Consider the following 13,957-nt stretch of genomic DNA (forward strand, 5'->3'; position numbering starts at 1 on the left):
TTCCTTTATATTCTCCCAGTTTTTGTACACACTAGTACAGTCAGAGTTTGTTCTGAAATGGTTCGTGTGGAGCATAGGATAGCTGGTTGTGAAAATATTGACTTTGACAGTAGCAGTGGTGAACTATCAGATTCTGTTACCAGTGAAGTAACTGGTTATGAAGCTTATGGTTTTCTTGGGTGTGAAACCATATGTTATAGTAGGTTGGTATCAAAATTTTTGAGGAACGTGCTGTCTCCACCTTCTGCTGTGAAGGTTACAGAAGGAGATTACTCTGAAACATTTATACCAGTCTACTGGAGTGCATGGTGTCATTGTAGAAACTGTAATATAATACTCATCACTTTAAGAACCTCAAATCTCACATAATTAGTTATTGTTTTATTTTATCTTTATTACTGCAATGAATAACAATTATCATTTTGTGAAACAGGGCTGATCTCTTGACGCCGAGGGTTGTGCAGCCACTGACTGGACCAGTATAATAGTCCTGTCAAGTGTGCCTTTGCATCATGGGCAGTGCGTCCTCTAAATTCAAGAAGTACCTTCAGCATGGAGATGAATTTGCAGCGATGCAGGTATGTTAGTTACAAGAATTTCATTGTGAATTTTCAAGGTTTTGATGTTGGAGGTAAGTCATGTATGTAAGCAGTCAAGATTATCCCTTTTGGGATGTTTGCATTGAGAAGTTTCAGAATTATGTCTGTTAGATTTGCCATGTCAGTCTTTCCATCTGTTTGCATGCTACATCTGTAGAATCACTGAACAGACTGTCGTTAATTTTTATATTGGGGTACATTAATAAAACACATAATGCTCTTGTCAATTTATCTTAAAATCAGATGACAGAAATTGACAGTTTTCATAAAGTCTTACTTGTGCTTCTGTTTCCATCTCAGGCATAAGTCACTAAATGTTAGAGTGCAGAATGTTTGGAACAAAAGTTGCAGACAGGAAATGAAACGCTTTATGTCCAGTACACTTTTTCTGCAACTCTTACAGCTTTTAAGATAATTAAACAAAAGATACAAATGAACCAGAATTCTTGCACAGTGCATACATATCCTGCATTTTTAAAATATTTTCTTTCAGTGTTGCATGCTTGTAAACATTTGTATACGATGGGGTACCCAAAAGGAACCGAACTAATTTTTTTGTGGGCAGAGCTTTTGTAGTACCGCGTTTTGCTATGAGCGCATAGAGCTAACATTCCTGAGTCGATAAGCCGACTACCATTGCTTCAGAAGGTAAGGACTAGTTTCGGCAGAGTTTATAGTGACAACTGTTTTGTGTGATCGTTGTTTTTGCAGTGGCTGAGTTTTGTGAACAGTGTGCGGCGGTGAAATTCTGCTTTTTGCTCAGGAAAAGTGGAACAGAAACTCTTGAAATGTTAAAAACGGCATACAAGGACGATGCTATGGGGAAAACTCAAGTGTTTGAGTGGTTTTCCCGTTTCAGAAATGGTGAAATGTCAATTGATGACAAACGTCGTTCTGGTCATCCTTCCACGGCCCGAACACATGAAAATGTTGAAAAAATTCGTGAAATCATCAAGGAAGATCGACGCCGGGCCATTGAAGAAATTATGGAGCTGTCGGGAGTGACTTGGAGCTCAGTTCAGCGAATTTTGACAGAAGATTTGTGAATGAAAAGGGTGGCTGCGAAATTCGTGCCACGACTGCTGACTGCTGAACAAAAACAAGGTCACGTGGAAGCATGCTGTGCTTTGAAAGAAGAGTCCCGAAATGATCAAAACTTTTTTTTTGTTTCCTCGAATGAAAAGAGACATGAAAGGAAAGCGTTTTGCTGATGTTGCTGAGGTGAAGGAAAAAATGACGGAGGCGCTGTCAAGCATCTCAAAAGATGAATTTAGACAATGTTTTGAAAAATGGAATAAAAGACTAGACAAGTGTATTAGTGTAAGTGGAGAGTACTTTGAAGGGGATTGAAGGTTTGTGCATAAAATTTGAATAAATAAGTTTAAAAAGAAATAGGTTCGGTTTCTTTTCGGTACCCCTCGTACAGTGAAAAGGCATGTCTGTAAAGTTGGTGGATATTGTTTTCAAGGAAGTAGAGTTTCTAATGTCACATATCCTGGTAACGCAACAAGAAATTAATGGGTTCAGATTAGATGAAGCTGTTCATTGGATAAGTTGTATACAATTGCAATTACAGTCACTCAGAAATAACATCTTCCATGCGATGCATCCTGGCTAGTCTGTCATCTCTCACATTTCGTCTTCACTCCTCTATTCTGTCTTCAACTGCTATTCTCTCTTCCACTGCTGTTCTGCTTGGCATGTCTTGGTTCTTAGCTCTGCTGGTTCCTTCTGCTCTCAGCTCTGCTCTGTTCTGTTCGATCTGTTCTAGTCTACAGTCAGACAGCCTAGAGGACACCTTGTTCAAGGGTTCTGTTTCACGTGTTTTATGCACCAGTAGCTACTGTATTCGATACCATGGGAACTGTACCAGTTCTGGTTTTTATTTCCATGGTAACGGTCTGTTATGTATGTGTTGTCTTGGAAACTAATGTGAATGGTTGCCTAGTAAAATGGATAATTCCTAATCTGGCTCCACTATTCCGGCTTATAGGCAGTGTTTACCGAGTGTTGCTCAGCAGTAATCTGTTCCAGCTTGTCTCAGCCACGTTTCTTAACAAGCCGTTGTCTAGCAAACGACACCCGCTCAGATATTCCAGCTTTCAGGCAGCACGTCCCAATATTGTCACATAATATGTGTGACTATAGATGGGGTTTAACCCTTTGACGTGGTCATTTAAATTCCGCGGCCGCGGCTCCTGCCGTAATATATTCAGCCGGCCATTTAAATTTTGCTCGAAAATTATTTATTCGTCATTGTTCTTAAATTCTATGAGATAGGAACATGAAACTTTCACTAAAATGATCTTAAATGGTGGTTTTATAACCTTACCTTATAATATGGGCGCCCTGTATCTCGGCCATGGAAGCAGGTTGTTTAGTATTTCAGCAGTGAATGGTACGCCTTGAAGGATGAAACTTTCACTAAAATGATCTTAAATGGTGGTTTTATAACCTTACCTTATAATATGGGCGCCCTGTATCTCGGCCATGGAAGCAGGTTGTTTAGTATTTGAGCAGTGAATGGTACGCCTTGAAGGATGAAACTTTCACTAAAATGATCTTAAAAGATGGTTTTATAACCTTGCCTTATAATATGAGCACCCGGTATCTCGGCAATGCAAGCAGGTGACGCCTTGAAGCATTAGTCTAAACACAGCGCTGGCTCTCATTCACCAAACAAATACTGCGTATCTTTTCTTTTGCTCTTTTTTTTAACCACACAGCTTCTGTGCGGCCTAGCCCTCTTCCCCGTGAGGGGTCTAGTTCAAGGAAATGTCCTTCCGTGAGCAGTAAAGCTAGTCAGGTCAGCTGCAGTAAATTCAACGTTACGAGTTATCATAACAAGGGGTTGTTGCTATGCCTTTGATATTCCATCCATTTTGGCGGCTGTAGATGTCGTAGGGGTGACCACAGAATTCATGAAGTTATTCTAAGAACTGTCTGGTATGTAGTGAACGAAAGCAGAGCTTAGCTGGCTCAAAAAAATATTTATGGTCATCCCTCGAAACGACCACCAAGGTCAGTACGATAAACTGGCGTCAGCTGGAGCGATAATACATGAAGGAATGAGTTCTTTTCCCTCCCCCACACACATCCGTATCGTCTCAGGGGGTGACCACAGTGTTCTGCCTTAATTCGTGACGTTTTTCTAAGAACTGGGTGCTATATACTGTGCGAAATCAATGGATCATGCGAGAATAAATTACTGGACACCCCTCTTCTAAGAATTCCAATTGAGTGTGTTTGTGTGGCCAGCTCAGGGCAATATTATATTATAAACATCACGGCTCTGTTGTTTATATCTTCAAAGCAAAGAAAACGCCTTTCATAACAGCTTGAACGAGGAACCTACCAGAAGCAACAGGAACTTTGCTGCAAGACAGGTATATGTAACGATGACTTGGCGCAGATAAAGTCGTGTCTTATTTATACTCTGTTCTACTGACAACAGGCCAGCGAAAAATCTAACAATCTACAGCAAAACCATCAATTATTATGGGCGTTATAACATAGGTGTGCAGCTGGATGAAACATACACGTCGAACCCCCCCAGACGATTTAAATCCCTGACGAAACATACACGTCGAACCACGGGAACGGGTTAAATTGGTGAATAGATTTACTGATCACTTATAGGTCATAACTACAAATGACTATGACACTATCACTATTTCCACACTTTACACTTCACTAAACCACACAGGCTAGTGTTCTCAGTTTGTTAAATAGACATTTCCTGGTAATGGCTCCAACATTGGCTATTCCTCTACCTCCAGACTCAAGTTCTCTCTTCACAGACTCCCTTACAGAACTGACAAACCTCTAACCTTGTCCATTGCTTGTCACATCTCGGCATGGACCATATAGAAAACAGTTCTTCCATTGTTGCCTCTGGAATCATTTCTGCAGAGAACGTGTTTACAGAGCCATTGTCCAGAAACAACCCCGGTATATCCACCCATGCAATCAGCATGTTTGTAGGGCTGTTCCCTAGCAATGGCTGTGTCAGCTGGTTTCCCAGTTCTGGTTTTCAGCAGACATGCCACAGTATTATATGGAGATAGATTATAAGCACACACACAAATGCTGTGTAAAATAGTATTTGAATGCTTGTATGAGGGGAGTCAAATGAAAACGAGTCAGAAGCCAAAACATATTAAAGAACATTTATTACCTCAACAGTAATCTCCAAAACTGTTAGTACATTTATCCCACTGGGAGATAAGATGGTCAGTCCTGTCCTTGAAAAAGCTTGTGGGCTGTCTACGGAACCACATCTTTATCCAGCCACACACGTCTTCGTCCGATGCAAACCAATGTCCACGAATGTCTCTCTTCACGTCTCCAAAAAATGTGAAAAATCACATGGGGTGAGATCTTGGCTGTAGGGGTGATGTTGAAGCAGTTCCCAAACAAATCTCTGTAGCGTATTCCTCACAGAGTTGGCAGTGGGGGGGCGCGCATTATCATAAAGAAGGATAATGCCTTTCGATAGCATTTCAGGGCGTTTTGACTTTATGGCACGTCTCAGTTCCTGCAAAGTGTCTTCATAGCGCTGTGCACTGATTGGGCCCCATGCTCGAGAAATTTGACAAGCAGAGGGCCCTTGCAATCGAAAAAGAACATCGTCACCACTTTACCAGAACTTGTGTGTACAGCTTTGGATGTCTTTGGTGGGGGAGAATTCACATGTTTCCACTGTTGGCTCATCCGTTTGCTCTTGGGTTCAAAATGGTGGCACCAAGTTTCGTCCCCAGCAGCAACACAGGACAGAAAAGCATACTCTTCCTCATGGTATCACTGCAAGTGACCCAGTGATACAGCCATTCTCTGAGTCTTCTGTTCCTCCGTGAGTTGATGTGGAACCCACTGTGCACAGATTTTGCAGTACAGCAGGTGTTTTGTCACAATGACATGTACAGAACCGTAACTTATTCCCATCAAAAGACTAATTTCTTCCACAGTGATCTGTCAGTTTGCCCGGATATGACCATCCCACGCAGCAATAACGTCAGGAGTGATGACACAATGAGCCTGTCCGGGGCAAGCATCATCTTGCAGTGACACACATCCCTCTCATAATCTCTTATGCCACACCAGAACACGCGAACGTGACATGCTGTGTTCACCATAAACAGTAGACATGCGACAGTGAATTTCTCATCCTCCTACTCCTTCAGCAGTCAAAAAGCACACTACACTTCACTGTTCTTCTTTACCCGCCTCCATTACTGATGTTGGACGACCACATGTAACGCTAACCTTACTTCCAGCACAATAAACAAGTAACTAGTGTGCAAGTGCACGTCACTGTGCTTTCCCAAGTCCCCACCAGATATTCATACCGTAAGCAAATTCCATTGTTACCAACTTGTGCGCCGTGTGAGTTACGTGTGGTGACCCGTTTTCATTTGACTGCCCCTTATAAATATAAATGTGGCAATGGTGTGAGACCCTCAGGATGTATCTGATATAGCTGATATAGTAGGAATGTATACAAGTCGAAATTTTGCACAGACGTTTATGACTTGTGTAGTATGCTGCTTCGCTTCTGCTTCTTGATAACCTTGTCATATACAGGGTAATTCATAAGTCCTTCTGGAAACCCTGACAGTAATTTGAATCACTCTGTAGACCAAATACATAACTACAAGGGTACTGATGACTTACGAATTACCCTGAATAATAAAGAATTTGAAGGAAAGTAGGTGTCAGAGCTTCCTCTTATAATTTGTTATGAAATTATTGTTGTCATTATTATGGGTGACTGTCAGCAGGATTTTGGATTAGAGATTAGATTTATTGACCAGTTTAACACATGACTCGTGATTATAGGGATGTCACTAATCCCCACACTTTACAAATCACTACAGTACATGCTAAATCTTTTCGGTCTGCTGTGTATTCATCAGTGAGTCCCTCATGACTTCTAATAGTGGAGATCCTTTGTCTTCTGTGTTCCCTTCGTCACAGTCAGGCGAATATACCACAGTTCTCTCATACAACTGAAACTTCTAAACTTGTCGCAGTTATAACATCTCAACATGGACTGTGTAGAAAGCACCGTTCATTGTTGTACTCCAATTGTTTACATGGGAACATGTTTGTTTGGAAAGGTATTACTCAGTAATGGCTGTGTATACTTGCTTATTAAGAATCTGTTGCCTAGCAACGAATGTTGTTTCGTTCTTTGTTTCAAGGTTGTTACCCAGTAATGGATCCGCGGATTACAGTATTATTGATTTCTTTTGTAGGTATTTCAGAGTTCTCCAGAGTTGCGGAAGAATCTGGATCCCAATCTCAGTTATGGGGACAGCCATCATCATAATACAGCACTGCATTATGCTGCCAAACATGGCATGAAACACCTGCTCAGGTCAGTATGCTACTTCACTTTCTGAAAAGATTGCGGTTCATTCATTGTATGAAAAATTATGTTGCACATTGTCCATCATATGAGGTATTTGATATGTACCATCTTTTCATTTCTGTTATCAGATGTATAGGGGAAGAGGTTAGTACTTGCATGAGTTGATTTGAAAGAGCTAGTTTCAGTCTTCTTTTCAGTAATCAAGGATATCTCTCTGTAATGGACCGAACTCAGTAGAGACCTTTCTCCTTTAAAACTTGATGATGGAAATGAAATGAGCTTCAGAAACTTGTATATCAAATATATCTGAGGCAATTTAAAATTTACAGCATAATGTTCACATCCTGCTCCATTTGTACACATTACATTAATGTACTGAGTAACTAACTAACTAACCTGTACCTAATTCATGATTCTCATTCCCCTCTCCATAGAAAAATGTACATTCGCCTGCTGGTTCAGTGCCTCCTTTGTCCCATCTGAGCTCCTGTACTCCCACAAAATCTAACTTATATTTCGATATTTCTTCCGCCACTGTCTTAAGTGAACCTGCCCTGTACATACTTCCAACATTCCAAGTACCAATCTTCACTTAGATCATTTATCAATAAAATCAGTCCAGGTCCGAGGCTTCTTGTGCTCTTTCACAACAAGGTTATTTTATATGGTGAGGAGTTGTTAGCCCCACGCCCAACCCCCAAGTTGGAGGACCACCCCTCGTTGGCTGTCCGCAACTGCCTATTCAATATATTCACAGCTACCTTCCATATCTGGAAGCTGTTTCCTCAATCTGCAACCTGAGGATGTGCCATGTCACGGTGACAAGGAAACTACCTGTGGATACATCTAATTGTTACCTCCATCTTCCAAGTTATACTCTGAAATCCCACAAGACCATGATATTAATACTTAAGCACTGTGAGAATGTCAAATCTCATATAGTACAACCTGTATTTATTGCTGTTGAAAGCTGAACGAAAAAATTTGGAGTCATTGTGATAAGTTGTCTTCTAAGAATGTGTTGAATTTCACTGTGAAGTCTTGTGTTAGTAACATACTGGCAGTTCCATGTTTGTGGGATTTATTTGTATCATTCAGAAAGGCAAGAGGCTTAGAGAATCTTTGAACAAATAATCAAATGAAGAATGCCATCTTCTGGGATGTTGCACTGTGTAGATCTTGTGTGAACCGATGTTTTGGAGGAACATATTGCCTCCATCTCAGTCTGCAGCCACCTGCTCACTCTGGTTCCTCACTCACAGATTTTTCTACCCTGCAGATGGAGGCGATACGTTCCTCCGGAATGTTGGTTCACACAAGATTTACAGGGCACCACATCCCAGAATATGGCATTCTTCATAGTCAGCGCTGTGAAAACTTCAAATCGTAAAAATAATCAAAAGTTAGCACTCAGTCTTGAGATTTTGGGTTAGATTATAGTCTTCTGTCATGTGACACTTTGTAGTTGGGTGTGCAGGTGCCATTGTTTCAGAGAACCTGTTTTCACTGTCTTGAGGATAAGAGAAAGGGGTCTGCATTGAATATGAAGGTAGCAGTTTCCTCTGAAATTCTGGTGGCCATCTAGCAAACTACACCGTATCACGTCCCAGGAGGTTGTAATTCAAATTTCTGTTTTCTGCCTTCCAGACATTTTAAGTTCACGCTTTTTTTTTCTTTCTCTCTTTCTTCAGTGGTTCAGCTTACAGTAGGAGAGAATTTAATTTAACTCTATGTCATATAAACATCGAATTTTAAATTTTCTCTGTTTTACTCACCATCACTGTAAGTACTAAAATACAGTGAAATCTACATATAGTGTTCCTGCCTTTAGTAAAGTTCCATATTTATGGAATATTTCTGGTTTCAGCTCAAGCCCAATATAAACAGTATACTGTAGTCCTGTATGTATTCAACTTTGATTTAATAAAGAACCTATATTTACAATGAAACCTCACTAATTTGTCCGAACAGGGGAATGGATAGAGAAAAGTCCAAATTATAGATTATAATTATATGTATTGTGACATGTCTAACCCTTTGCTGGGCAACGGGAGGTGGAACGAGTTACCACAAAGATAGACCCTTGATAAACGGTCGGTTGCCAGGTTACACAACTGTAAGGAAACCGGTGTTTCTCCATGCCGTGGTGAGTAGAGCTGAAGTGAGCCGAGCCGAAGCACACTGGTTGCTACGCAGCAATAAACAACTCTTGGCAGCATTGCCCAGCAACACCTGGTTTGACGTGGATAAGTAAGCACCTGAAGATGGCATTATTATGCCGAAACATGTAGTGCGAGGGAGAGAAGGAAATAAATGAGTGTATGCACTGCAAGACGGATTAAATAAATCATGGACCTGTAAACATGGTGATTACGCAACAGGGAAGCGAGGCGCATTTTCCGTTATCTGGCTGAGGGTTTATAAGAAAACTGCAATGCATAAGGAATCAGTTAAAATGTAGCAACCGCCAAAGTCAGTTGAATTGTAGCAGTCGCCGAGTTCAGTTGTAGCGAGCAAATCATGAACGTGAAGAATACCGGAACGTGTGATTAGAGGCGATAGTGTGAGACGGTAGTGGAAGTGTGTAATACAGTGACACTGGTATAGCTCCAGTATTGTACTGTGAAAGTGAAGACTATTGAAGATAGAGTCAACAGATTATTGTGTAGGGTTTATAAATTATGTAAACCCGCAACTGTGTTGTAATTAATTGTAGTTACAATTTGTAGGTTGCTGAATAAACCAATTAACAATCTGAACGGCATCTTCAGTGGCAAAACATGTTACAGTATATTTGTTTGAGTGAAAGTGCTCGGAGTACAAATGAGGCACTTTACATCTATTTCAGTACTGATCTAAGCCAACAGGAAGTGGGGAATTAGACCGTCACAGTCTTGTTTAGGAGAAACATTGTCTATAAATAAACTATGTACATAATAGAAAGAGTGTGATATGAATTAGTGAGATTTTACTATAGTTTAAGAACTTCTGACCTTCCAGTACATGCAACACAGTTTAGTGTGATTGGGTCGAAACAGTGGTCACTACTTGCATTTTTCTCTCTACCAGAACTCTTTGCTGCACAACCATAATGCTTGGTTGTGCCATAGCTCTGGCTGTCAGTTACCGGCTTCTCACTGTGGCAGTCCAGTCTCGGTCACAGGTCAGGTCATGTGGGATGTGTGGTGGACAGAGTGGCACTGGGGCAGGTTTTCTCCAATTACTTTGGTTTTCCCTGCCAGTTCTCATTTTATCGACTGCTCCACACTCATCATCTAACATTCAGGGCTGGTACAATAGGCCAAAGCATGGCCAACATACCAAGTGGACTCAGTCTCACCCCACCCAAAGAAACCATAATGCATGGCAAGTCACAACGAATGTTAAACACAGCACAAAGCACTGCTTCTTTATATACAACATGGTTGCTGTTGTTCTTATCTGAGATTGTTTCAATGTTTATGTTATGTCATTAATTACTTCACAACCGAATTTATTATTGATTATGTAAAGATATTATTTTATACTTGTGAGCTGTGTGTCCTACAGTTTCTCAGTGTGAAGAGTTCTCTGTTTTGGGATGTGATGCTGTGCAGTGTGGAAGAAGTTCAACATCTTTGAGTAGTGTATTGCCTACATTGGGGCCTGCGGTAGCATAGTTTGTTGAGGCACTGTGCTACAAGACAGAAGGTTACGGGTTTGATTCCTAATGAGGTCATTGCATTTTCAGTTGAGATAATCCTTCCAACCGCACTGTGGCCCTGGGGTCAAGTCAGCCTGTAACAGCAATGAGTACCAGGAATCTTCCTGAGGGTAAAGGGTGCCTGGCGTGTAAGACTGTCAACCTTACCACCATCTGTGAGCTGATTGTCTAGAAAATTTGAGACCTTCAATGTCTCACAGCCCTATGGGCCTCCACAACCTGTTACAAGCATAGCTTTGCCATTTACCTTTACTGCCTCCATTTTCAGGGTTGAAGAGTAACAGTCTCATTGATGTATGTATCACAATATAAATTGCATGGTATTTCTGCATAACGTATATAGGATATACAGAGTCTGGCATGGAAAGGCCTTGAGCATTGTGTAGGATTACAAAGCAACATGCAAGTTACAAATAATGTTTTTGATTTGTAGTTCACTTCAGTTTTTCTGTCCCCACTATGAAGTGATAATCCCCTGGGTCTGACCCTTCTCCTGCCATGGGCTGATTAGATTGGCTTGACACATTTGCATTAAAAATGCCATAGCTGAAACAATTGGCTTGACATCACTTAGTAGAGCAGCATCGTTATCAATAGACAGCATCATGTGTTATTTATCGATGCGTAGAGGAAAGAACATGCTTTCATGCTGTGTGCATCTGTAGTAATTTGAAGGTAATATGTTGGAGTAAAAAAAATTAACCCTGTAACGGGTTTTGGAGGCCCATGGGGTTGTGAGATGTCAAGGATCCCGCATTTTCTGGACACTGCTCAGAGATGGAGGTGAGATTGTCAGCCTTACACACCAGCTGCCCTTTAACCCCAGGAAGATTCCTGGTACTCACTCCTGTTAGAGGCTGAGTCAACCCCAGGGCAATAGTGTAGCTGGAAGAATTACATCAATTGACACATCCAGTGACCTCATCAGGAATTGAACTTGCAACCTTCCTTCTTGGAACACAGTGCCTGAACCAGCTATGCTACCACCTGCTGCCAATCTATGGCAGTACTGTAGGTCTTTGCATGCAACAGCATTTACCTACCAACAGCTTTAGTGTTTGTAGGAGGTGGTTGTGTGGTGGGGGCTTGACAATCAAATGGTTAAGGAAGAATACCATATTTTCGGATATGATCCCATGTACAGTGGTAGAAGTTTATCCCATTCTGAAGGAATGCACTGCCCCTGTCACCAGGGTCAAAGAGTAAGCCAAGGAGAACAGACAGAGATAGTATATTCCTCCAAAATGTTGATAAAGGTCTATCAGACTACGTATCATGACATAGTCACTGCTTTGATAACCCAAGATCTCACAACAGTGTTGTCTTTGTGTGGTGACAAGATTTTCATGTTCCGTATATCTGAACCAGGACATTCTTGAATGACCTGGGTGGAAACCCAAACAAGAAGAATGGTTGCAATGAAACATCACTGCATGCAGCATGCCAGTTGAGTCAGCAGAAGTCTTTCTCAGCTCAGGAGCGACGTGCAGCATGTGTGGCGCTTTTGTTACAATGGAGGGGAGTTCCCCTTAACAGTGGGGGACGAGAACGTGTTGATCTTCAGGCTCAGGACCAGGTATGCCCCAAAAATTGAGGGAGACAGTTGTTCGTGATCTGTTGATGTTACTATGTCTACTATGAATTATCCTTCATTAATTTCCCTGTTTTATAATTTAATACTGTGTATTTTATTTCTCATTTTAGCCATGTTTTATTTTGACTGCTGCATGAAATTTGATACCTTTGAAGCTCATTTCTACTGTCGTTATACTATATATGTCTCTGGTTTATTTTATGACCCTGCTCATAGCTCACAGTATATAACATCAAATGGTAGGATGGCTGATGAATAATGAATGATGGATGAAGTGTGTGCAAGATGGGTTCCCCATGACTTCAGTGATGACTAAAAAAGAAAATGTTTGAAAGTTTGCCAACAAATTTGCTCTTGTTGAACAGAATTCTGAATTTTAATCATTTATAATCACTTATGATGAGTCTTTGACAAGACATTATGACCCAGAATTTAAAGAGCAGTCAGTTGTTTGGAAATACAAAGATTTGCCACTACCGAATACATTTTGCACAGCACCATCATCGGGAAAATTGATGCTGATGTTGTCTTTTTACTACAAAGGAAACAGCCTTCAGCACTGGCTACCTTGGAAACCTGTGAATAGTATTTACTATGCAAATACACTTGAAACTCATTTAACCTTTAACGTCCGAAGTGCCCAATCGAGCCAGTGATGAGTATGGTCGTCATGGCCAAAGTACCCCGTTTTGACCAGTCAGGCATTTAAACTCCACCAATGGAAGCACGTGCACAGTCCTAAATATATATTTTTAAACGTAGTAATTACCAGACAGACTTGAGTAAAACCCTAATAGAGGAATTAAAATAATACCTAAGTGAACAACAGCAAAAAAGAATATACATATGAGTTATGCCCAAACTCATCCAGGAGCCAGTACTTTTATTGCAGATGTGTTAAAAATATATCATAAAATTCAATATGCATACCTTTTTTGTTGTTATCTGCTTAATGTATATATAGATTGAAATGAAACTACAGTATTCGATTTCACTATGAACGCACAGAAAACAGATCACACACTGTATTTCTGCCACGATGCAACTGTCCTTTCATGACCATAGAAAGGGCAATAATATCTTGCAGCTACAACAGAAGGTCTTAGCACTGAAGATGGGGCTCCTTGAAGCTTTTTCTTGAATAGCCATGCTTTCATTCTTCTGTCCTTTAGTCAAAAGATTTGAAAATCTGAAGGGTGTAACAAAGTTGTAAGGTTTTCCAGTAGAGAACAAAATGATTTTATTGCTTCCATCTGTTTTATGACACCAGGGACTGCTAAAATTTTTCAAGTGCTACAAACAGAAATTAATATATAATGCAGAACAACTCTGTGAAGAACTGGGAAACCAATTTTGCAGTACGCATCAAAATTGAAAGAAAAAAATTGAAAATAGAGTATAACTCTTTGTATAAAAATTTTCAAATCTTCCGTTATAATATGCAGCACTATGTTCTTTGCTGATACAAACAAAGTTAATTCCATCCATTTATCATAAAAATTGAGTTAGATACAGCATTTTTAAACACAATGCTTAAAATTGTTGAAGCGCCCTAACAGGAACGGACATTGAAGCACAGAGTAGCAACTGGCATTTAAAAGCGCACCAGTGGCGGCCATTTAAATAAACTCCGGCCAGGTCAAGCTTACAACCATTTCAGAAGTCCAGCATTTAAAGGTTAAAGATGC

At 40.5% G+C, this 13,957-nt stretch overlaps 1 protein-coding gene across 3 annotated transcripts in view; it reads left to right on the forward strand.

The window, feature by feature from the left end:
* Positions 1–13,957, forward strand: part of LOC111872132 (ankyrin repeat and IBR domain-containing protein 1) — a 115,001-nt gene that overhangs the window by 22,088 nt on the left and 78,956 nt on the right. For all 3 annotated transcript variants that reach the window (XM_033754544.1, XM_033754545.1, XM_023865716.2), the window contains exons 3-5: positions 434–578; positions 6,857–6,978; positions 12,044–12,251. In XM_033754544.1, coding sequence (XP_033610435.1) covers positions 513–578; positions 6,857–6,978; positions 12,044–12,251 — 396 coding nt within the window. In that variant the 5' untranslated portion in view covers positions 434–512. The remainder of the gene's footprint in view (positions 1–433; positions 579–6,856; positions 6,979–12,043; positions 12,252–13,957) is intronic.

Source organism: Cryptotermes secundus, unplaced genomic scaffold (genome assembly GCF_002891405.2).
Source record: "Cryptotermes secundus unplaced genomic scaffold, Csec_1.0 scaffold470, whole genome shotgun sequence".
NCBI lineage: Eukaryota > Metazoa > Arthropoda > Insecta > Blattodea > Kalotermitidae > Cryptotermes > Cryptotermes secundus.